Below are 26,590 nucleotides of genomic sequence, written 5' to 3' on the forward strand. Positions count from 1 at the left end.
CCCAATTGTCAAGAGCCAAAATCTACTATCTGGCCAAACGTAGGCTATAATCGCTAAGGAGTTTTCCCTTCTCGGCTTGACCAAGGTGACGACGCCTGCCATCCCATCGTCCAGCAACGCCCGCTGGCCCGTCATCCGCTCGCTTCGCCAATCTGGCGAGAGTTCCGGCCGCACAGTAGGACAGGAGTCACTGTGTCGGCCATCCCGATTCACCATCAACGGCAGCAGCGGTATGTACCGGTACAGTAAACAACGCGATTAGGCTACACGACACATATTACACGAAATTATGAACACAGAACAACACGCACACAACACAGAAAGTGGCAAATAAAAGCATTTAAGGAAAAGTGAAAGTTCTTCGTTTTTGTATCGCGAAACCCTCTGATTACCCGGTAGCTTGTCGACCCTGGGTGTTCCGGAGCTTGCTCTTATCGCCTGAGTCGACCGGGTGCTGTATGTTTGATCTCCGAGTAGGTAGTTGAGTGCTGAGTTCTTACATCAGTTATAACTCAAAACTGAAATGCATAAAAAATGACAAAATTATACACTATTTGCACACTGTCAAAGATCATTGCACACAAAATCAACTTTGTTCAAATCAGAACAAAAATAATAGTCCATCTGATGGCTGCAAGCTTCTAAGAAAATTCTATTACAGCGAACCACATAATTTTAATTGATTTCTTCGCCAGTTAGTCGTCTGTTACTTCTGTGGTATAAGAGATGAAGTAGCCTATGGCTAAAAATCTCTACAATAAAGTATTAAAAAAAAAAAAAAAAAAAAAAAACTGTGGTAGATAAACCTTCAGAAGGCATATCTCACAAAAAAAAATTCACAACCTTTCGGTTTGAGTAAGTGATCTATAATGTCTTTATTCAATCAGTTTTTAGTTTTATATTAGTTACATCAAATATCTTAAAACTATATATTGAGGAACGTGAATTAGCGTGCGGTAAAATAATAACCAATCAGAAGTTAGCATTCTGATCGGTACATAAATTGTTCTAGTATGTAGATGAATGGTGGATAGAAGGGATGACAAAAGATAGAGAATGTAAACATAAAGAAAGTGAGTTCCCTAGCGCGGGTGACTTACTCTAGTTGCTTGTGCTTCGCAGTTCTTGAAAACAAAACTGGGTTAGATACTTACTGCATGTTCTGGCGTCAAGCGCTGTTGTACCACTTGAAGTTTATTGCTTTGTATGGATGATTGGGCCGGCGCCGGTGGTGTAGTGGTAAGCGTGACTGCTTTCTCACCCCAATGGGTCTGGGTTCAATCCCAACCGAGGTCGGTGGGATTTTTCTGAGGCATAGAAATCTCTGGTCACGTCTTCTTTCGGAAGGGAAGTAAAGCCGTTGGTCCCGGCCCATGTGGAAGCTGCCTTCCTGCACATTCAATTGCTGTCAATGGATGGCAATCGATGTCCATCGGTGATTGGCACTAGATTGCGGAACAGAGACCGACGTTGCTGTGATTTCTCACTTCACGCTTGATGACAAATCTAGGATGGGAACATGATGTTGATGTTCTGATGGGAAAAAAGTTGGGTTTAAGGAATGTGTTAAGAAATTTACGATGTGTTTTGAAACGTGGAGGAAGATTTTACTACCATGTAAGGAAACGTTAGAAAATTTCAAACCCTCCCTAAATGCTTAAGAAATTTTTGAATGTATGTGTGTGTGTATTCCCTCTAACCCTCACTGGCCGGCAGTGTTATATTGGAAGAACTCTATGTACAATGTCGCATTTATGATCATTGTAGACAGATTTAGTCCGGGAGTTAGAAGGTGATAGCTCTATTGCAGATCTAGCAACCCATTTCAGAATGTTTGGAGAGTCACGCCCATTCCGAGGTTACTTTCATTCACAATAAGCCCTGAATGTATGCATCACCGTTATCAAATGGATATTGGTTGTATATAAACACTTAAATATTTTCGCCGAGATTCAAACAGCCTGCAATTTATTTTGCTGTGATTCAGTAAAACAATTGCCGAGCCTCAGCAAACAAATACGATTTTGCTGAGATTTCAGCTAACAAACAGATATTTTTCAGAGATATCAGCAAAAGTAAATGCTGAGGCAATCGGCTGTTGGCTGTTGTTAATTGCTTCTTTTGGAATCCCTTGGACTTTTTCGCTAACGCTTCGTATTTCATTCCGTGCTTCACCGGCAATTTCCTTCCGTAGATCGTCCTTGGTTGGTTCTAACATGATTCCGCCTTTTCCGGGTTTTTGTTGTTTTCCGAGGGAGATAATTCCGCACTAAATTCCGTTCCTGGTTCGATGTTGACTCCTTCCTCGCTGGTTGGTGTGGTCGGTTTCATGTCCACCATCTGTCACTGAATTGCCATGGGGATCTAGGACGAGGCTCACGTCCAAAGTCGCTGGTCCACCGAGCGCTCCATGTGCGAAAAGAGAATGAAAGAAATACGAAAGGTATCAGTTTCAAGAAGTGACAGTTTCATCAGATTACCCAACTAATCATAGGGGGTTTGATCTAATTTCCGTCCTACTAAGCACAACCCTCGCTTTACCTCTCGTTTTTGAACGAGTTTGAACAAAAAATGGAACATTTCTGTCGAAGATGACTACCTACTAAATGTATTCACCTTTCCATACGTACCGTTGGATTTGATAAATAGTCACAAATTGTTGAGATATTGTTTAAAATCTAATACTGCTTCTTGATTCTAAATTCGTCCTACGAGTTTCAATTCCGTCCTAACGCATTGAAACGCCATTAAATTTTCTTCGTCCTACAAATAAACGTAGAAAAGGGATTCGCTAGGAGCGCTTCTTTTGTTTTGAGAACAATGAGCGTAAATATTCATACATTGCGCTCTAATAGGATTTATGTTGTAGCAAATGAACAAACACATCGGAACAAACCTATTATTAATTGGTGCACGGTGAAATCATTGATATTACTGATCTTTTTTTTCCCGATAGAACGGAAATGGGCGATTTCGACGAAGTACCGCTCTACCCTACTCAAGCAAAGTAAGAATATACAAGCTATATTGCGACCACAGACAAACAGATATAACACATTAAATATTTCTCACTGTAAAACATCGTCGCTAAAACATTACCGCCATCTGTTGAGTACACTATGGTCGGTAGTACGCAGAACAGATGGCGGTAGTGTGTAAACGTCAAACGCAAGGGAATTGAATATGCGCGCCACAGGTGATGGTATTACCAACTACGATATTTTTAAATTTACCGTTAAATGCTTGTTCGATGAACAATTTGCGAGTGTTATGTCTGTTTGTCTGTGTTGCGACTATATGGTTACTTGGGTACTCATATGGTTGTCAGGATGGTTCATCGGTTGCGAAGTGAAGTATTTGTGAAAGTGATGCGTTATATTTCTCAATGTTTTGATTTTATCCTAAACGTTACCTCAATGTTATATCACAGACAAGCAGACACAACACATTGAACATTTATCATTGTAAACCCTACCGCCATTTGTCGTATACACTATGATGGGCAATACACTCAAACGCTAGGGAATTGATTATGTGCAACACAAGTGGCGGTACTACCAACAATCAATACGAAACTAACGATTTTAAATTGGCTCACTACTTGACTAGCCTATTGGTCCCAAGCAAATTAATTAACGTATCCCATTCTAGTATAAATTCCAGTACTACACTATGTTTTTTTTTGATTTGCTATGAAAGTTTGACAGATAACATGAGGGGTTCGTGGAATCCTATGTTTCGAGGGGTGCATCGATTAGCTTGGGACAGAAGATAGTACCAGAGCTGAGCCAAAAAGTTGAACTGGTTTCTTCGGAACCTTCTGGTCTTAGAGTATCCTCTATGGTACTACCAACTAAAAAACATTTAAATTGACCGTTAAAAGCGATTTCGATGAACGTTTTAAGAGTGTTATGTCTGCTTGTCTGTAATCATACCTTCACTATCGCAACTTCGGGTAATCTGCGAAAATACTTCCGGAGTGATTTGAGATTTGGGCGTAATTGCATTTGTAAACAAACACGTCAATCCCTGATTTTGCACGAATAAAAGCTCAATCTCGAAAACGAATAACACTATCAGGTAGAGGAATGATTCCTCTATCATTTGGTACAGTTTGTTTACTAGATTGAACTTTTGGCGATTTACGTGTTTGTTTACAAAAGCAATTACGCATACATCATACATCAATCAGGCTAAGGCCTTGTTGTCCTCTGCTGTCCGAAGAAGTCGTCTCCACTCTACTCGATCCATGGCCACAGTTCGCCAGCCTCGTAGTCTGCGAAGGGTCCGCAGGTCACCTTCTACTTGGTCGATCCACCTTGCCCGCTGCGCGCCTCTTCTTCTTGTTCCTGTTGGGTCGCTTTCTAGAACCATTTTCACTGGGTCGTCGTGCGGCATTCTTACGACGTGCCCAGCCCACCGTAGTCGCCCAATTTTTGCAATGTGGACGATGGATGGTTCTCCCAGCAGCTGGTGCAATTCGTGGTTCATTCGCCTCCTCCACGTTCCGTCATCCATCTGCACTCCACCGTAGATGGTACGCAACACCTTCCGTTCGAAAACACCAAGGGCGCGTTGGTCCTCCACGAGCATAGTCCAGGTCTCGTGGCCGTAAAGGACCACCGGTCTAATCAGCGTCTTGTAGACAGTCAACTTCGTGCGGCGGCGAATTTTATTCGACCGGAGCGTCCTCCGGAGTCCAAAGTAGGCACGATTCCCTGCCATAATGCGTCTTTGAATTTCTCTGCTGGTATCATTTTCGGCGGTCACCACCCTAATAAAAATTGTATGTTTAATTTGCTTAACGACGTGTTCTGGGTATCATCCAAACCATTTGTGGAATAGTTCAATGATTTGGGTTATCGTTCGTTTATGGTTATTTTTTTATTAGGGCAGTGAGCCCAAATACACGAACTCATCGACCACCTCGATTTCGTCACCGTCAATCTGAACTCGGGGTGGGAGGCTAACATTGTCTTCCCTAGAACCTCTTGCTTTCATGTATTTTGTCTTTGATGCGTTGATGGCAAGTCCAATCCGTCTAGCTTCAGCCTTCAGTCTGATGTACGTTTCCGCCATCATCTCAAAGTTCCGTGCCATAATGTCAATGTCATCGGCGAAACCAAGGAGCTGGATGGACTTCCTGAATATCGTGCCACTCGTGTCTATCCCAGCTCTTCTGATCACACCTTCTAACGCGACAGCAGACACGAAAGTCCATCACCCTGCCGTAACCCCCTTCGAGATTCAAAGGGACTCGAGAGTGTCCCCGATACTCGAACAACGCACATCACTCGATCCATCGTCGCCTTGACCAACCGGTCAAGTTTATCCGGAAATCCGTACTCGTGCATAATCTGCCATAGCTGATCTCGATCGATTGTGTCGTATGCGGATTTGAAATCGATGAACAAATGATGTGTGGGCACGTTGTATTCGCGGCATTTCTGCAGAACCTGCCGAATCGCGAAAATTTGGTCCGTGGTAGCGCGGGCACCCATGAATCCCGCCTGGTATTGCCCCACGAACTCTCTTGCATAAGGTGACAGACGGCGGCATAGAATTTGGGAGAGTACCTTGTAGGCGGCGCTCAGCAGTGTGATCGCGCGGTAGTTGCAGCAATCCAACTGGTCGCCCTTTTTGTAGATTGGGCATACGACACCTTCCATCCACTCCTCCGGTAATATCTCCTCCTCCCAAATCTTGGCAATTACCCAGTGCAGCGCTCTAGCCAGTGCTTCACCACCGTATTTCAATAGCTCACTTGGTAGTTGATCTACACCAGTTGCTTTGTTGTTCTTCAGCCGACCGATCTCCTCCTCAACTTCTTGAAGATCAGGGGCCGGTAGCCTGTCGTCTTCTGCGCGTGCTCCAAGGTCTGTTGCCGTGCCACCTTCGTTTTCTGCTGCTTCACCGTTGAGGTGCTCGTCATAGTACTGCTTCCACCTCTCAATCACCTCACACTCGTTCGTGAGAAGGTTACCGTCCAAGTCCTTGCACATATCGGCTTGCGGCACGTAGCCTTTGTGCGAACTATTTAGCTTCTTGTAGAACTTCCGTGTGTCGTTTACGCGGTAAAGCAATTACGCCCAAATCCCAAATCACTCCGGACTTGCCTTTTTCCCAGGCACTTTTGATCTAACTGCAATTACTCTCTCATACTCGAAATGTGCCACGACCAAATTGGCACAACGACGCACTATACGCTCTCTGGCCGAAGCGCAGGGGTTTAAGAAGTTTTTGAATGTCCCTTATATACTCTACGTAATTTGCGACATTTCTGGTCGGGAATGAGATTGTAACTCATGACCTGATTGAAAGATATGGATTATCTAAAAAAAAGGTCAGAATGACCCTAAAAACAGATCTAGACTCGCCAAAATTGCTTATAAACACAAATACTTTAAAACACAAAAAAAAGCACAACAACGCTGTATTGGCACGTGAAAACGTAATTTTCGAAGCCATTCGAAACACCTGTTAAATTAGGTTACCCCATCCCAACAATGTTTTGTATTTAGATAAACTTTGCCTGCCATTTTTTAAACGTAAGGCCAAGTTGTTTGAATTCCGTGGTAAGTTTCTGACCCCCACGGTACCCTTATTAGCTATGATAAGCTGAATGTAATAAACCAAAAAGCTAATGTACATCTTTATAGGTGACTTATTCATGATTATTATTTTTGTAACTAGACAATACCTTCCATATTTGTGTGCTTTTTTTTTCAAACTCATAATTCCCACTCTCTTCGCTATATATCTATCCATTACAGGTCAGTTGCTGACACATCGTAACGAGGCATGCAGTGGTACTACAAGCTGCTCGCTCGTCGGCCACATTTCGTAGTGGTTTCAGTCGGTGTCTTTTCGATCGCCTGTATAGTGGTGGCTCTGATCACTAAGAAGCTGCCGGATTTTGACGATCCGACGTTGGGTTTCGAAGCCAGGGGGACCTCGATCGGTAAACGGTGGACTGCGTGGCGGAATTTGCTCGAGGAAACCAGTGCCTCCGGCCGGTTGATTGCCAATCCGAAAGAGCTGTACGATCGCACGGTAACGGATTTTGGGTCCGGATTTCGCGCTCACAAGCGCAAGAAAGATCGCAAGAAGGCCAATGGTAACGCGAAAAAGCGTAATAAGCTGAACAAAAATATCAGAGTTTTGAAAGAGCTTGCGCTAAACAAGTCTTCGAATGGTGAAGTGATAAGTTTCGAAGAGTACGACAATGATACGTTCAGCAGTAGACACGATAACTGGGAGTACGGCCGGAATATGTCGTTCTACCCGGAGGAAACCGGCAACAAGACGATGGAGAAGAAACGTGCCAAGTGGGACACGTTGAGAAATTTGAAACCCCCACCGGATCCGATCGAAATGCACATTCCGGCCGATGGCTTCTTCTGTGAATCGCCGAGTAAGTATTTTTTGTTTGGCTACTCGTGTTGTTCATAACCGTTGTTTTCCCCATCAGATAAAGAATTTGCTCACTTTGTGGTACAACGTGTCAACTATAACTTGAATGACACCTTGTTCGAGCTGAATGCGTTCCTGGCAATGTGTGATCTGGAGCAGCGTATTATCCGCACCGACCATTACGCTGATATGTGCCAAAAAGAACTGACCAGCGACAATTGCTGCCGGCCGTGGTCGGTCGTAAACTATGTTACGTTCCTGTCGAACAAAACTTCCTGCTTCGAGCTGGACGAAGAAGACATAGCCATGGTGAAAACGTTGCTCTTTGACTGTTTTCAGTATTATCACAACATGAAGCTCAGCAATGACTGCGTTCGATCCAGCTGTGTCGTTCCCAACGAGTGCAAGCAGCACAATGCAGTTTACAACATATTGCATTATTTGGCAGACGTAGATTTTATTAAATTGAATGTAAGTACATTTGCTGAGATTTATATGATGTTGCAGTATATCTTCATGAGTTCCGCATAATTTTTCTTCCACAGGAATCAGCCGAGTTTCTTAACGCGACCATGATTTTCCTTCCAATAGCCAGAAGCACAAAATCGTTGGAGCTCTACCACAGCCTTCAGCAAGAGTAAGTACCATTTGCGGTTTTATATTTTTTGATGATCGTTTGTACTATTTGTTGCTTGGTTGGCCGCTGCTTGAATTAAAGAGGATAGTTCCTCCCACGTCCGGTGAGCAGCCTGCAATTTTAAAGTGAATTTATTAGTATTTTGTTGTATAATGTTGAACTATTTCTCATTGAACATCACTCCAGTTTTATAAGGTACAATGGGTTTAACTCATTTTAACAGAAATTTCTAGGGTCAAATCCGCCTGAAGATTAAAACAACAACATGTCACTTTTCCGGAGTGATTTGAGATTTGGGCATAATTGCTTTTGTAAACAAACACGTCAACTGCTGATTTCTTGTGAATAGAAGCTCAATCCCATAAACAAACTATACCAAATGATAGAGGAATCATTCATCTACCTCATAGTGTGATTAGTTTTCGAGATTGAGCTTTTATTCGCGAGAAATCGGCGATTGACGTGTTTGTTTACAAATGCAATTACGCCCAAATCTTAAATCACGGTTTTAGCAACCTGCATTTGGTATACATTTATTTGAGAAAGAGTATGTTTGCTGGTAGCAGCTGAAGACATTTACACAAATAGCTACAAGTTTTAAACAGTTTCAAAAAAGAAGGTCCCGCGGTATATTTCAGCACCCGGGACAAGGTGAGATCTATCAAAACATAGTTATGAAGTAATGAAATTCGGTTGTTGACGGAATGTTTAAATAAAACAGCAAAAAAGGCTATCTTGCATTTAGTTTTTGAAATAAATGTTATCGAACTTGTTATGTAAAGGGACCAGTCAATAACATTTGAAGAACATGGTGAAGAAAAAAGCAGAAAAATAATGCTCACGCACCATAAAGCTGGGTTTAGACTAGGCAAGTCAAATGGTCAACTCAGTTGAATTCAATTGGCTTGAAAAGTTGAGCCTGGTTCAACTTTTTTCAATTCAAGTGAGTTGATCAAGTCAGTTGAATGGCACGGTTTACACGTTCAATTCGCATTCAAGTCAGTTGAATTCAACTGACTTGATCAATTGACTTGCCCTGTCTAAACCAAGCTTAAGGGTGTACAATGAGAAAAATATCAATAAATTTACTATGATTTTTCAAATATTTACATAGGAATTGCACTTCGTAATTTCACTTGCCGTTTTCTCAATCTTGAAATAAAAAACACACGATCTGTACTGTTTCTCAACTCTATACAAAGCTGGAAAAAGGGCCTATCTGCTTTGATCGATTCCCTTCATCGACTTTCTCTTTTAATGACCACGGCTATGCAAAATGTTTTCGTGCTATTTTGGCCACATAGCATGATAAAGGAGGTTATCGTCCAAATCGTCAAATACAACAGGGAATGTTGTTACAGCTGAGTTATTAACGAAAGAGAAAGTCAATGAAGAGAATCGATCAAAGCAGATTGCCCCTTTTTCCAGCTCTGTATAGAACTAATAAAATCAACAGTGAGCATACATAAGGGCGTAAACGCGATGATCGATTCTCTTCGTCGATTTTCTCTTTTGTTAATAACTCGCTATAATTAACGTTTCTCGGTTCGTTTGCTTTTGAATAGCCAATACAACATGTTACAAGTCTGCATTGCACAAATTCTAGAAAATTGTTTCGTTTAGATGTAGCAATACAAAGAGAAAATCGATATACACGCTAACTTGAAAGTACCCATTAATGGTTGAAAAAGACCCATTTTGAAGAAAAGTGGCTTAACTCATTAAATGAGTAATTTTTTTACCCATTAATGAGTATCTGTTACCCATTAATGAGTAATTGTTTATCATTAATGGGTAACAGATACTCATTAATGGGTAAAATTGTTTAATCATTAATGAGTTAAGCCACTTTTCTTCAAAATGGGTCTTTTTTACTCATTAATGAGCACTTTCAAGTTAGCGTGTATTCGCCCTTATGTATGCTCACTGTCAAAATGTATTTTCTATTGACACACTCTCTTTTCACCTTTGTTTTTATTCTTGACGGTTATCACTCTGTGCGGTTTCCGCTCTGCGAATAAGTGTCGTCAGTTTCAGCGTAAGGTTTATACGCCGTCACTCAATACATACTTTTCCATATGAGACTGATATGGGTATATAGGCTGTGTACCTTAATAAGTCAAGCAATTGCAAGGCGCAATCGTTTCTTTCTAAAAAATATTCAGATTATTTTGTGTTTACTAAGCATGACCCCTGCAGGTTGTCCATAGTGATAGCACAGCCCATGGCTGAAAATCATTTTAATAAAGTTTACAAAAAATGCAGGTTGCTCCGGTAAACAATGAACTCGATCCATGCTGATGCAGCGTAAGCTACTCTATAAATTTTGATACTTTGGCCTCCGCGTTGCGGCATTTAGTTATATTTTGAGACTAACCAGTTACTATTTCTCGCTTACTTTTTCGAAGGGACGTATCAGCATTTGTAAACAATGCATTTGATCGTCGATTTGGCGTAACTGAGAGCTTGCTCACGCATGCTAACATTACTATCAGATAGGGAAAATTTTCACCTAATAGTGGTGTTAGTAAGTGTAGGTGTCGCGGCCAAAATCTACTTTCTTCTCCCGTTAGAGAGAGTCTTTCGCTTTCTGATTCAGACACCGTTTTTTTTTTTTTTTATTCTAGCAGCTACTTTTTTTCTCCGGTTAAGGAGAGAAGTTTTCGCTTCTAGGCCGAAAGTTCTTTCGGATTCACAAATGAAGAATCTGGAGTTTTTTTTTTTACTTTGAATGATCTATATTTCTTGTATTTGTTTGGTTTACATGTATGAATTTTCAAGTGACACAGATGCGTCTTTTCAACTTTAGTTATTTTGAAATTTTAATTATTATTTACTGTTCCTAGTCCTATCAGGCCTGTTAGAGTATGACCACCTTGGTGGGATTGGTTTGCTTTGAATTGGAAAAAGGAGACTACTTAAAACTAATATTTACTGCTACAACTAATCTACAACTACTATATACACCTAACCTACTATATACAAATTGCTTATCAAAGCATATTCTAAAGTATTGCATTTCTGCACAAATTTGTTCCTAGTTTCGTTAATTTGAAAATCTACTTTCGGAATGTTAGCCTCTTGATGGAGGTCAGAAATGCGGGTATCGAAAGGACGATCAAGGATCATTCTCAGTACCCTGTTCTGCGCTACCTGTATTTTGTTCCTGTGAGTTTGTGCACATGATTTCCACACCGGAGCTGCGTAGAAGATCGCAGGCGCAATGATTTGTTTGTAGACAGCCAGTTTGTTCACCCTAGAGAGACGAGATCTGCGGCAAATTAGCGGATACAAGCACCTAACTAGATTGGAACACCTAACTACTGCCCTATCTATGTGCGAGCAGAAAAGGAGCTTCTCGTCAAATAACATACCAAGATATGTTACTTCCGTGGACCACTCAACCCTTGTGCCATCCATTATTACAGTACAAGAGGGAGCCGGTTTTAGTTTGGGAGATTGTCGATGGAGGATTGGGTTTTGGAAGGATTGATTTTGATTTTCCACGTGTTGGCATAATCAGCAAGGCATCGTTGAAGTTTGTTTGTTATTTCACGAGGCCTCCTTCTCTTGACGGTTATAGCGGTATCATCTGCGAACAGGAAGAACACGCAACTGTTGCTCAAGGGAGGAATGTCGGAAGTGTAGATGCTGTATAGCAAAGGGCCCAACAGACTACCTTGCGGAACACCTGCTGGGATGGGAAAGGTGTTTGAATTGCAACCATTCAACGATACCTTAAACGACCTTTGCTGGAGGTAGTTACGGGTGATTTTTACAAGATGTGGTGGAAAGTTGAAGTTACAAAGCTTGTACACAAGTCCGACATACCAAACATTGTCAAACGCCTTTTCAACGTCTAGCAATGCCATAGCTGATGACTTGGATACAGCTTTGTTACTTCGAATGTTATTCATCACCCGAACTAGCTGGTGATTTGTGGAATGACCCTTCTTAAACCCAAACTGTTCAGGTAGGAGAATGTTGTTCTCCTCGACAAACTTGAGCAAACGATTGAGAATTAGTTTCTCGAACAATTTGCTCAGCGCTGAAAGGAGGCTGATTGGTCTATAGCTGGAATGTAGTGATGGATCCTTACCGGGTTTGCGGATTGGTATGATTTTTGCTATCCTCCAGATACTTGGAAAGTAGTGCAGTTCCAAGCATCTGTTGAAGATAGCAGTCAAAAGCGAGTACACTTTCGTGCTCAGCTTCTTCAATACCAAGTTGAATATACCGTCAAACACGGGAGCCTTCATGTTCTTGGTGTTTTTCAGCGTGTAGCAAATCTGCTCCACTGTAATATTTTCTGTCGGAGGGACGAAACAAGCGGAGGCATCCAAGTTTTGTACGCATTGCGTCACCTGATTTTCGAGCGGACTTTGGATAGTTGAGCCAAGCAAATGCGATGTAGCAATATGATTGCCAATCGCGTTTGCTTTCTTTTGTGGGGTAATGAGCCGATTGTCATCATTTCCGACTCTGAGAGGAGGAACGGGTTTGGGATGAGTTTTCAGCACCTTGGCTACCTTCCAGAATGGACGGGAGCGGTCATCCAGATTCTGGACAACACGTCCGAATCTTTCATTTCGGAGTGAGTCCATTCTGGAAGCAATCTGCCTGTTCAGATCGGACATTTCATGTTTTTTGCTCAGATCTCCAGTCCTCTGAAACTGGCGTCTACGCACATTTCTCAAGCGAATCAGTAACTGGGTGTGGGAATCAATAGCAACAAACTTACCCCTCACAGGAACTTGTCGAACGCATGTCTCGTCAGCCACGGATATGGCCTGGTGGAGTCCTTCCAGAGCCCGGACGATGTCCTCTACGGTGTCAAGCGGCAGATTTTCGTTGATGTTCCGGTCAACCACACGTCCAAACTGGACCCAGTTTACGTGGTGGTAGTCTTTTCGTAGGATTGGAGCAGGAGCTATACCGACCTTAAGTCGTTGATTGCCACCGGTTTGGATAGCCCGAAGTTCGTCAGGAATAAGTCCAGTGTGGAAGGGTTTCCCGCCGGAGAGATGAATGTCAGTTCATCCGGAAATTGCACTGTATACAGCCCATGCTGCGAGTGGTCGAAGAGCAGACGTCCATTCTGATTCCGCTGATAGTTCCGCCATGCTTCGTGGCGGGCATTTAGATCACCCCCAATGACGAATCGTGAGCTCGTGCGAGTGATAGCGGTGAGGTCGTTCTTGAATTTCATCCTTAGTCCGTTGCTGGCAGCACACTGACGAGGGCAGTATACGGCGATGAACCGGACGTTTCCGGTTGATGATTCCACCTCCACACTAAGGGCCTCGATGATAGAAGTGCGGATATGCGGCAGCGTGTAGAACTTTATTCCTTTCTTGATGATGATCGCAACACCACCCCCCCCCCCTGGAGTCGATACGATCAAGCCGGATAATGTGGTGATCAGGTAGCCAAAAACTGTCACCGGATTTAAGGTGGGTCTCTGTTAGGAGGCCCACGTCGATACTTTGCTTGCGGAGAAAGTCAGCAAGCTCGAGTCTTTTTGCTCTTACAGAGCATGCGTTCCATGTGACGACAGTTATCGGTTTAGACACCATACTGAATAATAAACTTACCGAGCACTTGGATCTGTTCGGGCTTGCTGCGGCACTGACGAAGAGCACCGGTCATGTCGAAAAAAATCTTCATCAGCTCATCCGCAGAGAAGAGATCGGGATTGACGTTTTGTGCTGATGGTTGTCTCCAGAATCCAGGGGGGGGATGGGGAGCTTTGTCCAGCAGAAGCACCAGACGTTTCTTGACGGGGGCCGGATTGCACCCGTGGATTTGCTTGACCGTGTTGCGTAGCACGAAGAGGCCGGAAGTCCTCCACCCTGAATGCCGGAATGTTTTCCTTCTTCCTTCCTGGTTGACTTCTTGTGGACGCCTGCTTTCGGATCCGCTTGAAATCCTCGCGTTTGGGGCACTGTTTGTCGGACCCTTGATGAGCTCCACCACAGTTGGCGCATTTGTACGTTTCCGACTCGTCGACAACGCACTCGGAGGAGACATGATTTTGGGCGCATTTGCCACAGCGCGGTTTGATGTAGCAGTTTCGGGTGCCGTGCCCAAAATTCAGGCAACGCTGACACTGGGTGACGTCGTGACGGCCGCCACGGTATGGCTCCCATTGAATAATGATGGAGTTGATGGAGCGGATGGCCTTCAACGCATTGAGCGTCACCGTTCCCTTCTGGAAATGCACCAGGAAAAGGAAATCCGGATATTTCTTGACGTACTCGTCCCTCCTTGTCATCCGGAAGACGGCAGTTGGGGCCAGCTTGTAGCGGTTCTTGATTTCCGCTTCGATCAACTTCGGGTCAAAGTTCGGTAGACCCCTGATGACGACCTTGAATGGTTTCTCACCGGGAATGTCATGGGTGAAGAATTCCACCTTGGAAGTCCTCAGATGGGCGATGACCAAGTCATACTCCGCTTTCGTACGGTGCACCACCTTGGTGCCGACTCTGCCCAACTTGAATTCGGCTTTGACGCCCAGCGACGCCAGATCCGCGATGAGCTCGTTAAGATGGGCATTTTTCACTAAAAGCGGAGGTAGCTTCACTCTTGCTGCGCTCCTTTCAGCAGCATTTTCTATTTCAGCAGCGTCGCCGAAATCTTCGTTTGTCGCAGAGGCATCCTCGCGACCAATTGTGCCATCGGACTGGCCCCGATTCTTCTTCCTCTTCTTGCTGCGTTTTTCCGTCACAGCTGGTTGGATATTCCCATCCATGGGGAGAACAGCAAACCTGTTGGACGTAGGTACACCCGAACTTCCTTCACCGGGGTTCTTGTCCTTCACCGGGCTTCGCGAGCGATGCTTCCCCATATCGGGGCACGCACACACAAAAAACCGCGAAAGAGAGAAAGCGCGAACACTATCACCACTAATTTTTCGAACATCTCGTCAGAGCGAGCAAAAGCCGAACTATACTGCTTGACGATCAAGCAGAGAATCAAAGAATCTGGAGTAACCTACGTTTAGTTTTATTTTCCATTCTGTACAAAGTGATCTTAAATCTATGTGTTACATTAGCGATCTATATTTAGGGGAAATGACGGCTTCGGCATGACAGACTATTTTCGGCAACCCAAATTGAAACACTATTTTCACTTCGCTGAATGCATGCAAACGATTCTTTATGCTTTCAGCTTCAATTTGACTATATTTTTACCACTGAGAAAAAGCAATCTAGCAAGGTTTTCTTGAAATGCAACACACGCACTACAAATTGTAGCTGATTTCGAGTTGCCGATAATAGAACAGCAGATTTACATGCAGTTCAAATGGAACGGTTGCCGAAGAAAAACTGGTTGCCGACAATACTCGCTCTCACTAGAGAAGATTGGAGCTTTGTAAAAGCGTTTCAAAACAGTTTTTGACAATTCTTTCGACTGAAATTGTTAGAGCAGTTGGCAGCAAAAGAATGTAAACAAACCAATACTGCATATGTGTGCGTTCCTTAGAGAAAAAGACTATAGAAAGAAGGTCGCTGTTTAGGTTGCCGAGAATACGTAAATTCCCCTATGTAAAATCATTTCCTGTCACTATGGAATTTTTCATGACCCTCTCAATACCGAACTTAAAGCTAATTTCTGCTAGTTATAATCGAATTTCTACCCGGGATTAAAAAGTGCTAATCTATGTTTTCGAGTCCTTATATACAATGTCCTTTTCGGAACCGGGATTTCTCAATATGCTCACGAATTTATTGCTTTTTGTAACTCAGATCCGGTATGGCTCTACAAATAAGAACTCGAACATTTGTAATGTTTAAACATTAGATTATTATCCTTCGTGAAGGATGAAAAAAGAGGGAAAACTAATCTTAATCTACATGCGCAGATATGTCGCGTGTGGGCGTGTTTATCCTACTCGAGCGCATATGCATCCTAAGTAAATAGTGCAGTCAGATTATGTAATCGAGCTGTCGTTGTTTTGCCCTACTTTTCATTTCTTTTCCTTGGCCTTGGTATCGACATCAGTTAAGACTTATGCAACTATGCGGGATGGCTTATAGACTTGATCCTACCAGCGAGCTACCAGTTACGTTAAACCGACTTGCATTGTTTACTAAAACCCTACGTCCCCTAGAAAAAGTAATCGAGATTTGCTTTACTTACCCCCGTAGAAGTCGGTTTGAAATACCACCCGCGAGGTAACGGAACGTTCCGTTTCGATGTTCGAATTTTCTTTCTCTTGACTTCAACTGAATCCAGTTCCCGGTTCGATTGGCAGAGATCTCTCCGGTAGGTCGTATTGCTTCGATCTATAATATCTTTCTTTAAACAATCAACGCCCAAAGCTTTGCCGTCAAAATGCTCCCGGTAAATACAGCCATATCTTCCCCCGTTCATATATTTGATTCGTAATGCAAAATCTTCGTACCGCTCTGCGTCTGCCTGGCTAAAGACAGGAACTTCCGAAGGGGATTCAAGGTAAAGATTACTGAAAGCGTAACCATCGAGCAGATGTGGATCACTAGACTCCATGGATGATTTTATTGGTCGGGATCGGTACAGATGCGGTTGCCAAATACCCGGATGTTCGGGAGGCTTTGAGTACAGAGGTTTTTCAAATTCGGTTAACCGGTTCATTTTGTTCGTTTTCTTTCGTTACAGAAATTTAGCAAACGATCTGGTCGCCGTGGTAGCAATGGACATGGGTCTGAAGAATGCCCTCTTTGACGAATGCCTTCTGCGGGACGGCTGGTTGGTAGGGCTCGGTGGAATCTTCGTGGTTATTTCGATGTGGCTCTACACAAGGTCCCTTTTTGTCACACTGATGACGGTGGTTGCTGTGATTTTCTCGCTCGGGATCGCCTACTTTATCTACACGCTCATCTTCGAGCTGTCCTTCTTTCCGTTCATGAACCTGCTGGCTGTGATTGTGGTCGTTGGTAAGTCGGTTGTGACCATTTAAGTGTAATCATTCTAAAAAATGCTTTCATAATCCCTAGGAATCGGAGCCGACGACGCGTTTATTTTCCTGAAAATTTGGCAATGTGTCATATCGGATCGAATGAAGACCACCGGTGCCGTAGTTGCATTAGGTCCATCCACGTCTTCGTTTGCTTCGGAAGCTAACGCGGCTCATCGGTCGGACACTTTGGTCGGCATTATGGCCAGTACTCTGAAACATGCCGCTCTGTCAATGTTGGTCACGTCGCTTACCACTGCGGCGGCATTCTACGCCTCGTATGTGAGCTCGATAACGGCCGTTAGATGTTTCGGGTAAGCTCGCTATGCGCACGATGCAATCAATAATGGTAGAGGTCACTTACATTGATCATTGTTCCGCATTTCCAGCATATTCTCTGGCACCGCTGTGATGGCAAACTACTTTCTTATGGTGACGTGGCTCCCGGCCGCGGTGTCGATAGCGGAACGAATATCGTGCATCTCGCTGGTGAAACCAGTGGAGAGCATCGTTGAAAAGCTTACGTATCCCTTGAAGGCAATTAGTCAATTAGGTAGAAAAGTAGAAGATATCATAATATCATTAGTGATTAGTGTTCCATTGTTGTGGATTGCGTTGTTAGGTAAGTGGGAGTGGATTTTGTCTTGTACAGGTGAGCATTAATTTTATTGTTTTCAATTCAGGTATAACTGGTGTGCTTAGTGGTGTAATGGTGTTACATTGGCCAAAATTGCGGCTTCCGGATTCGCCCGATTTCAAGCTATTTATCAGTAGTCATCCGTTCGAGCGGTACGATAGCGAGTACAAAGATCTTTTCTGGTTCGAGAAAATCTACAGTGTAAGTACCTATTTTATTTGATTTTTTTATGTTCGTTAATTAATATATGAATGTGCTAAGGCTGTGAGCCATTTGCCGAGTTAAATTTTTACTCGTGGTTAAAAGTGACATTTCGAAAGTTATTTTCTATGTTAGAAAATCCCTGTGATGTCGATCGACCGGTTTTCGAGAAGAACTTAGCCAAGGTTGTCAAAATTTAACTTCTTGTCTATCAGAAGTAACCACGCTCGGATAGCAGGGTTAATCGATAACTTTCCATCTGTCAAATTTAAACCAAAAGTTAAAAAATTCGCCAAATGGTTCAGAGCCTAAGTTGTATATGGGTTCTTCATGCTCAAGTGGTGCCAACATGCTTATTTTGATATTCTAAGAAAACTTTCTGGATTTTGCTCTATAGTACTTGGTCCCCTCTGGACTACAACCCGATTCTCTGCTTGACCGTCAAGCAGTACAGTTCGGTTTTTACTCGCTCTCTCGAGCTGTTCGCTAGTTCGTTGCGATAGTGTTCGAGCTCTCTCTTTCGCGGTGTTTGGTAAAGCATCGCACGACCCCAGCATGGGGAAACCGCCGCGTGTTGACGCGACTGCTATTCCGCCCGCGAAACAATCCGAATCGGACACTGCCAGTGTTCAATTGGCATCGATGAAGAAGAAAGTTCCATCATTCTTCGTAAAAGGATTCCCGGAAGTTTGCTTGAGAAAATCGATATTTACATCGGTAAAGGTCTCAAATGCACCATGCGCCTGTGCACTGAAGGTCACAAGCTGATGGTGCCAGCCTCTCAAGGTAGCCCTGCGTGGCCTCCCCGATATGGAACACGACACACTGTCTAAGGAGTTGAAGGAGAACGGCCTTAAACCGCTCCAGATTTACAAGATGAATCGACATGACGCCACTCGCAAGTACCGTGAAAAGTTGTATCTGGTCCACCTGGGGAAACATTCAACGTGTATCAAGGATCTGCAGAATATTCGGGCGCTGTTCCACATCGTGGTGATATGGGAAAGGTACAAAGCCGTCCACCTTGATGTAACGTAACGTGCGAGCTAATGGAGGACGCAGATCCCAAATATGCCAATTATGGTGCAGCACATCGGGCAACAAGACATGCCCGAAGCGAGCGGAATTAATTAATATTCGGAAAAAAGCCTCTCCGCAGAAGGGTGCCGGAAAACAACAGGCTGAACTTTCCTTTGATCCCTCAACGGTACCATGTTCTGGTACTTCCGCCGCTCCCTCTGAACAACCGATTGGGTGCTGCTGCTATATCGGTTTCGTTCACTGCTGGGGTGCCTAAACCATCCGACAAGCTCGAGTCGTCAGACATACGCGGCAACCGGTGCATCCTGAAGTACCTACCCCCGAGGCATTTCAAACGTCGTGATGATGCACCACCTCTACAAACGAACGAAATCACAGATCAGAGGAAACATGTCAGCAGGGTATAACTCGAAACGTAAACAATGACTTTGAACGTCGATTATTAAAAACCATCGAAGCCGCAGGGGTGGAAGTTTCTACTCCTGTTGGCCCCATCATCATCGTCGCGGCTTACTGTTCCAAACAAGTCAACATCAGGGACGGGTCAGCAACAGACCTGAGAAGAGACATTATCAAGCTAACTCGACGAAGGGAAAATTTCATCATCGCTGGCGACCTGAACGCTAAAAATCAAGCTTGGGGCAACAGTTGGCGCAATCAAAACGGCACCATCCTGAACAACGACCTGTAGGAAGCGCAGTACAACATCTTGAGTCCGGATACTCCCACCCGGTTGAGTAGGTCCGGTGCTCACGCTGCATCTATATCTACATCAGCAACACAGGCAACAAAATCTCGCAAGCCGTCGTCTATTTGGAACTCAGCTCGGACTACTATCCGGTGGTGGCCGTAGTGGGTTTTTCAGTCAACATGTTCCAAGCATCGCGGCGAAATTACCATCGGTTAGATTGAGTTGCCATCAGTATCGACTATGACGTCCAGCCGGAAATGACCGACGACATCGACCGGTGTCTATGCTGCATCGATGATGCGATTTCCCGAGCCAGGGAGCGTACTGGGCTGCCTAACCTGAAGACCGGTTGCAACCAGTTATACAAAATCATCCAAGGATGGTGGCTCTCAGAAATAACGATTTTGCAAACAAGATTAACTCTCTCCCAGATTGTGCTAAGTCGTTCTGGAAAACGGTAAATATTTTAAAAAAATAAGCCGAGGCCCATCCCTTAATCAGAATATGGAATATTCCTTACTCATAACCCAAGGCCAATGCTTTTGGTCAACACTTTGTGAATTCACATAACCTTGGACAAGCTATGGTGAGTCCCCACGAGCCTGCAAAGTTGGATTCAATGTCTAGAGTCGCTGTTATCCCCGTAGTTGTCCCTGATGAAAGTAGAATATCGGCTGATGTGGTGGGCCTCCCTTAACTCAGTCGCTAAAGGCGTAGCTATAAAGCAAGACCATGCTGGATGTGGCTGGGTTCGATTCCCAGTTCGGTCTAGGAATTTTTCGGGTTGGAAAATTTCTCGACTTCTTTGGGCATAGAGTATGATTGTACTTGCCACATAATTATACTAATGCAAAAATGGTATAGGCATCGGAAGCTCTCAATTAATAACTGTGGAAGTACATCTAGAACACTAAGTTGAGGGCACGCAATAAGCTAATAAGCAATAAATTGAGAACAATAAGCTATAAGCTTGAAATTCGAAGAAGAAGAAGAAGAAGAAAGAGAGGTGATAGCAGCAAAAGAACATGAATGCCGTTGGTATCGATGGAGTGGTCAACTTCGAGCTGAAAAACAAAATGTACAAATAAGTATGTTGGCAAAGTTTGAGCTGGAATGACGCTTATATGAAAGGTTCGTCGTCAACAACGCGTTTAAATCTTCTATTCCTAAACTATCCATTATGGATGAAAGTAGATAGTTGCCATTTAGATTTGATTATTCTTGCATGCGAATTGATTTGAAATGCTTAAAAGATCCTGAAAAATAATTATTATTATCACGATTTGGCACTTCTCAGCAAAATTGCTGGACAATTTCAACTACCCTGGGTTGTCTTTATGCCAAGGGGGTTAGGCTCTGTGGATCTCATTATCCGGTTAGCTTACATCCTAATTTGTTTTCTTCGGTTGGATTAGTTACGAGGACTTAGGAACCGCTTAACAATACTACAGGTTCAAAGAATCACTGGTTTCTGAATGCTGTTCAGATTCAGGGATCGATTCCGGTCGCTGAAACTACACATCGTTCAAGTGCATCAACAACTGCTTGAACTCCTTTAGAAATTCGATTGTGATAATCGTGATGTCGGGAGAGTCTAAACAGATGTAACCAGAATGCCAAAAATTGTAAATACAGTTTTCGGTCAATCGTCCATTCGGCCAAATGTCTTTATGCTAAACGTCGGTATGCCACACGTCCTGCCCTCAGCCCAGTGGCAGGCGTGTAGGCAACATGTTATACCATGACAGCGGGCCCAGCATAGCAAAATAAACGATTTGAGCCCGGGACATGCTGCCTACTATCAAAAGCTGCTGTTGGTATAGGCCTTGTCACTGGCCTGCCTGCCCTTCTAGGATATCGGTAACGCATCCTCTTCCTTCAGTACGTGGCAAGGTGTCTCTATCGACGGTCGACTTTGGATGCTTATGTCGTTTTCGTTTTTGCGGTGTAGCTACACGAGCTACACCGCCGAATACCGAAAAAAATCAAGATGTAGCTATCGGTTGCACCTTTGTTTACAAACAAATGATGATGAGCTGTCAATGACTCACGCTTATTGCTGCTTACACCACATCCGGTGTAATGTAGCAAAAACGAAAACGACATTAGTGAACGCCACTCGTACCCAATGACGTTTATATAAGGCCTGGGGCAAAGGGCTTATTGGTGTTAGTGAAATGTGCAAATGTTTAGTGGTGTTCGTATTTTATTGCAATGTTTATCTTTTTACACGAAACAGCTGTTCGCAGTGACGTATTTCTATCTGTTTTCAGTATGTTGGCAGTGACGTATTTCTATCTGTTCGGAGATGTTCAGCAATGTTTACAACATTTTTGCTTCTAACACCAACAAGCTGCCTGTTGGCCCAGACCTTATATAAATGTCATTGACTCGTACCTACTGCTCGTTCTAATGGCTCCAAATCAGTATTGGTGCATTCTATCTCTCCAAAGCTGTAGGTCAACAGGGGCATGGCAAACGTGTTTATCACCTTCATCTTGTTGCCAGCCGAAAAGTACTGCATCTCTTTCTTGATCGTTTTATGACGAACCCCTTTAGTTGCAGGAACCTAAGATACTTTCGGGTTTCTCCTTCAACCATAGTCACGTTGCACGTTGATGTGGAAACTGCCGGTGTCCACTGCTTGGCCTTGACAGAGAATGACTGGTCGACACTTATCGATCCCAAGCTCCATCCGGATGTCATACTGAACACTGTTAAAAGCTGCAAGAAGTGGTGCAGCTTCTCCAATGTTTCCGCAAACAGCTTCAAGTCGTCCATATAGAAGGGGTAGGTAACTTTTGTGCTTTTTCCTCAACTTTTCAAATGGTAGCCATAGTTGCATTGGTTGAGTGCTTACATTGGAAAATCTCCCTGTGTATGCTGAGAATTCTGGACCATAACATAATTGCTCCGTCAGTAACGCGATGAGATGTACTCCACATTCCCATTGCGTGCTGCATTAGCCTGATGATCCCATCACCCCCCTTGTACAACTGCAGTAGCTTGAGAAAGTACAAGTGCGGTATTGAGTCGTACGCTTTCTTGTAGTCGATGCACGCCATTCTCAGGTTACTCCTTTACTGGCTCGCCTGACCAAACATAACTGTATCAATGATGACCTGATCATTGCAGCTCTACGTGTTTTTTCGGCAGCCCTTCTGTTCTTCGGTCATAACATTGTTTACATCGCATCTTGGGGGTTTACCGACGATAGCATTTAATACAGTCTCGACAGACATTGGCCTGTACCTACATGGCTTGATTAGCCGTGTTTTGGTCCTTGGGTAGACGTAGAATATAGGTTATCCCTCTGGCAATTAATTCTGGTAGCTGGTGGGGGTCTTCTAGTACCATGATGAATTTGTTATACCAGAAGTTGTGCATACAATCTGGTCCTGGAGCAGCCCAATTCTTGATATACCGTGTAGCCTTGCGAATATACTGGGCGGTTAGTACAACCGCGGTTATGCTGCGATTCCATCACTGTTCTTCTCTTCTTCTGCCGACCTCATCCCATATCACTGCTATGTTGAATAGATCAGGATTTTCCTACAGATTGGCCCAAAACTATGTGATATCAAACTTTCTCCATAACATCGCATCCGTTTAGCAAGAGCACTGAACCGCTGTAGATGGGTGTCGAGGACCTCAGTAATATCGGCTTCAGTGAGGTCATAGAGCTCGGCGGTCTTGACAATTTCAGCAACGTGACGAACTACTGCCCCTTTTTGTACTGCGTCAACCGACCAACTTTAGTCCGCAGTGTGACGACTCGGCTCTCCAAGCGTCTCATCCATGCGGGTTTTTGTAAGTTGGGGCGAGCATGACCTTCACCGTCTCCTTGCGGATATGTACGTAATCCCAACGCTTGTACAGCAGCCTCAGATGCAGGGTATACTATGAAGTGCAGGTCCTCAACGTACTCAACGGCTTCCAAGTACTGTGGCAAAATAGTCCTGTTGAGAATGCTTACTGCACTCGTTAGTCGGTAGTAATACCAACCAGTGGAAACTAACGATTTTAAATTGGCTCACTACTTGACTAGCCTATTGGTCCCAAGCAAATCGATTAACGTACCCCATTCTAGTCGAAATTCTAGTACTTAACTATGTTTGTTTTGATTTGCTATGAAAGTTTGACAGATAAAATGAAGGGTTCTGGATTTTCCTATGTTTCGAGGGGTGCATCGATTAGCTTGGGACCGAAGAGAGTACCAGAGCTGAGTCAAAAAGCTAAGCACGTTTCTTCGGGACCTTCTAGTCTTAGAGTTACCTCCATGGTAATACGGCAGCTTTAGTATCCTATGCCGGGGCATGGGATCTGTCCCTTGGAAATGTGTAACCGCTGCTCCTATATGAAAAGGTAGATCGTCTCGTAGTTGCAGTCGTTGTTTTGTTCACTGCTTGTTCTGGCGCGGCTCGCTCCTCCGTTGACATGTTTACCGCTGCAATTGACTCACGTCTCTTTCTTGCAATTGATGTATCCAGCCCAACAGAACTCTTTCTCGATGTATTGCTCGATTTACTCTCTTCCCTCCGCACTTCCAGCTTGATGCACTCTACCTGTTCCGGTCCGGTCCGGTTCCGGTTGGCAAATCGAGGGAACTGCTCGTTGAATACCACCAGCATCCAGCAAGGGGCAAAGAGCCTGGTCGCAAGTGTAATCTTGGTGACCAATTTTACACCTTCCATGCAGTATAGATAGATATAGATAAGATGGCATGTAGATAATGGCATGAAGATAATTAAATCTCAACATAGAAGCATAGATGCATAGCTGAAGATTAAGAGAAAGATGAGAAAAACGTATCAAAAACAGAATTAGGAGTCATATAGATTAAGTGAGCATGTTTAAGTATCGTTGATCCAGTTACATTCTGATGAAGATGATACTACATTGATGTATAGACCTGATCCTCTAACAATTCGCTCGTTCTTAGGAGAGGCTCTATGGTTGTTTGAATACGGATGAAGTTGTTGCCAAATTCCTGAAACCCAGAGGACGGCCTTTGTCAGCACTGTCCTTCGTTCAAGGTTGGAGTCAATCTCGAAATGAAGACAAAAGCGATGGATCCTTCGTCTTGGCCACAAGGTATCGAATTTCGGAAATTTGTTGAAGATGAAAGGAGAACGCAAAATTTTTGGAAACCGGTACTGTACATAGATTCTGGTCCAATGAGCAACGCCTAGAGTAAGCTGAACCAAGCACCTCGCCTAACCTAGCGTCTTGCGACCCTGCCAACTTTCGCACATATTGGACCGTATATTATCAAAACGTCCGAGGCTTGAGGACAAAAACTAACGTTCTACTCCATTCGCTGCTTTCTTGTGATTTCGACATGGTGGTATTCACTGAAACCTGGCTTCATACCGACATTACGAATGCTGAACTCGCACGCAACTACACAATCTACCGCTGTGACCTGAATTCTCGTACCAGCGCACTGCGACGTGGTGGTGGCGTCTTAATTGCCGTGAAATCCGAGCTGAAGTGTAAGACTGTGCATCTTGTAGGCATTGAGAACCTCGAACAAATTGCTGTTCAAGTCGATTTACAACATCAATCGATCTTCCTGTGCTGCATCTATATTCGACCAAACAGTCAGCCCGACATTTACACCAAACACGCTGAGTCCGTACAACAGCTCCTTGGTATGGCGAACCCTCACGTTAAAACCATAGTTGTGGGCAATTACAATCTGCCAAATCTAGCTTGGGACTTCGATGAGGACGTCAGAGGATTTCTGCCTCTCAATGCTTCATCAGAACAGGAACCACCCTCTGCAATTATGAAAGTTGATTGTCACCACAAGCCGTTGGTTCTAAAAGTTGACTCCCGTTTGAGAGATCCTCCGCTCCCGTACCCAGCAGCCCGCAGTGAGTATAATTTTGCACAATGTGATTTCGATGTTGTTAACACGAGGATTGCCGCCTTGGATTGGGTACAAATACTTGACCAACCCACCATTGATGCCGCCGTCTCCGTATTCTACGACAACATCTATAAAGTAATCCAAGATACTGTTCCGGTGAAGACACGAAAATCTTGTTTGTAATTCCAACAACCTTGGTGGAATCCGCAATTGCGTAATCTGCGTAAAGCTCGAAAACGTTACTTTCGTTCCCGGACCGCAGCAAACAAGTATACGGTGCAGCTAGTAGAAGCAGAATATAATAGTTTGCAGGAAGCTCGCTTTCGTGAGTACGTCGACAACCTCCAGAGGGGTTTCAAGGAAAATCCATCGTCGTTCTAGTCTTTTATCAACTCTCGGAAAAGATCAGCTGGTATTCCCGTGGACGTCACCTACGGTAGTAGAAGCTCCACCACTGACACCGCTTCTGCTGACCTTTTCACTGACTTTTTCCGAAGTGTTTTCGAACCCGATCAAACTCCTCCACCACAGCAGTACATTGATCAGTTACCAAGATACGACATTCACCTGCAGCAGCTCATCTTCAGTCAAGACGCTATTCTCATAGCCCTTTGCTCAGTCGATACATCGAAAGGTCCAGGCCCGAACCGTATTCCACCGTCTTTCGTCAAGAACTGTGCAGCATCGTTGGCCACTCCCGTTATGTCTATTTTCAATCGATCGCTTAAGGATGGCGTTTTTCCGGATGCCTGGAAGCTCGCCTCAATTACACCAATCTTCAAGTCCGGTGACATGCACAAAGTGGAAAATTACGACCTATCTCGATCCTGAACTGCTTGGTCTTCCACCGTGGATCGTAGGTTGGTTGAAATCATACTTATCATCCAGGAAGGCTTTCGTTAAGGTACGTGATTCCAGATCCGAGGTATTCCATATACCATCGGGGGTACCACAAGGGAGTCACCTAGGACCTCGTATTTCGTTCTGTTTATTAACGACGTGTGTGATATGCTAAGTTCCTGTAAGTTGCTATATGCGGGTGATCTTAAGCTGTACCGTGTGATCAAATCGATCGTGGATTGTTCCGCACTACAAGCTGATATAGAGCGATTGTCATCCTGGTGTCAGATGAATGGAATGCAAGCCAATGCTGCCAA

At 44.0% G+C, this 26,590-nt stretch overlaps 3 protein-coding genes across 3 annotated transcripts in view; 1 reads left to right on the forward strand and 2 right to left on the reverse strand.

Moving 5' to 3' along the window:
• LOC135704000 (uncharacterized) overlaps positions 1-26,590 on the reverse strand; it is a 383,333-nt gene that overhangs the window by 7,883 nt on the left and 348,860 nt on the right. The window lies entirely within an intron of this gene.
• disp (dispatched) overlaps positions 1-26,590 on the forward strand; it is a 37,365-nt gene that overhangs the window by 6,068 nt on the left and 4,707 nt on the right. The window contains exons 2-8 of the mRNA XM_065225342.1: positions 6,774-7,414; positions 7,472-7,884; positions 7,959-8,050; positions 16,691-16,968; positions 17,029-17,302; positions 17,378-17,610; positions 17,672-17,826. Coding sequence (XP_065081414.1) covers positions 6,802-7,414; positions 7,472-7,884; positions 7,959-8,050; positions 16,691-16,968; positions 17,029-17,302; positions 17,378-17,610; positions 17,672-17,826 — 2,058 coding nt within the window. The 5' untranslated portion in view covers positions 6,774-6,801. The remainder of the gene's footprint in view (positions 1-6,773; positions 7,415-7,471; positions 7,885-7,958; positions 8,051-16,690; positions 16,969-17,028; positions 17,303-17,377; positions 17,611-17,671; positions 17,827-26,590) is intronic.
• Positions 8,070-16,677, reverse strand: LOC135704010 (uncharacterized). Its single transcript, XM_065225375.1, has 2 exons — positions 16,193-16,677; positions 8,070-8,162 (listed from the first exon to the last, which is right to left on the reverse strand). Exons 1-2 carry the CDS (start codon positions 16,664-16,666, stop codon positions 8,070-8,072), a joined length of 567 nt encoding a protein of 188 aa, XP_065081447.1. The 5' UTR covers positions 16,667-16,677.

The sequence above is a fragment of the Ochlerotatus camptorhynchus genome, unplaced genomic scaffold (genome assembly GCF_037179485.1).
Source record: "Ochlerotatus camptorhynchus isolate MF236.1 unplaced genomic scaffold, CSIRO-AGI_Acam_v1.1 ptg000228l, whole genome shotgun sequence".
Taxonomy (NCBI): domain Eukaryota; kingdom Metazoa; phylum Arthropoda; class Insecta; order Diptera; family Culicidae; genus Ochlerotatus; species Ochlerotatus camptorhynchus.

What these genes read in the sequence shown, in the direction of transcription:
- LOC135704010 (XM_065225375.1), bottom strand. Translation starts at nt 16,666, where the DNA reads ATGAACCGGTTAACCGAATTTGAAAAACCTCTGTACTCAAAGCCTCCC. An exon ending in TCAAACCGACTTCTACGGGG is followed by an intron (nt 8,163 to 16,192) that starts GTAAGTAAAGCA and finishes TTAAAATTGCAG; the next exon opens with GCTGCTCACCGGACGTGGGA.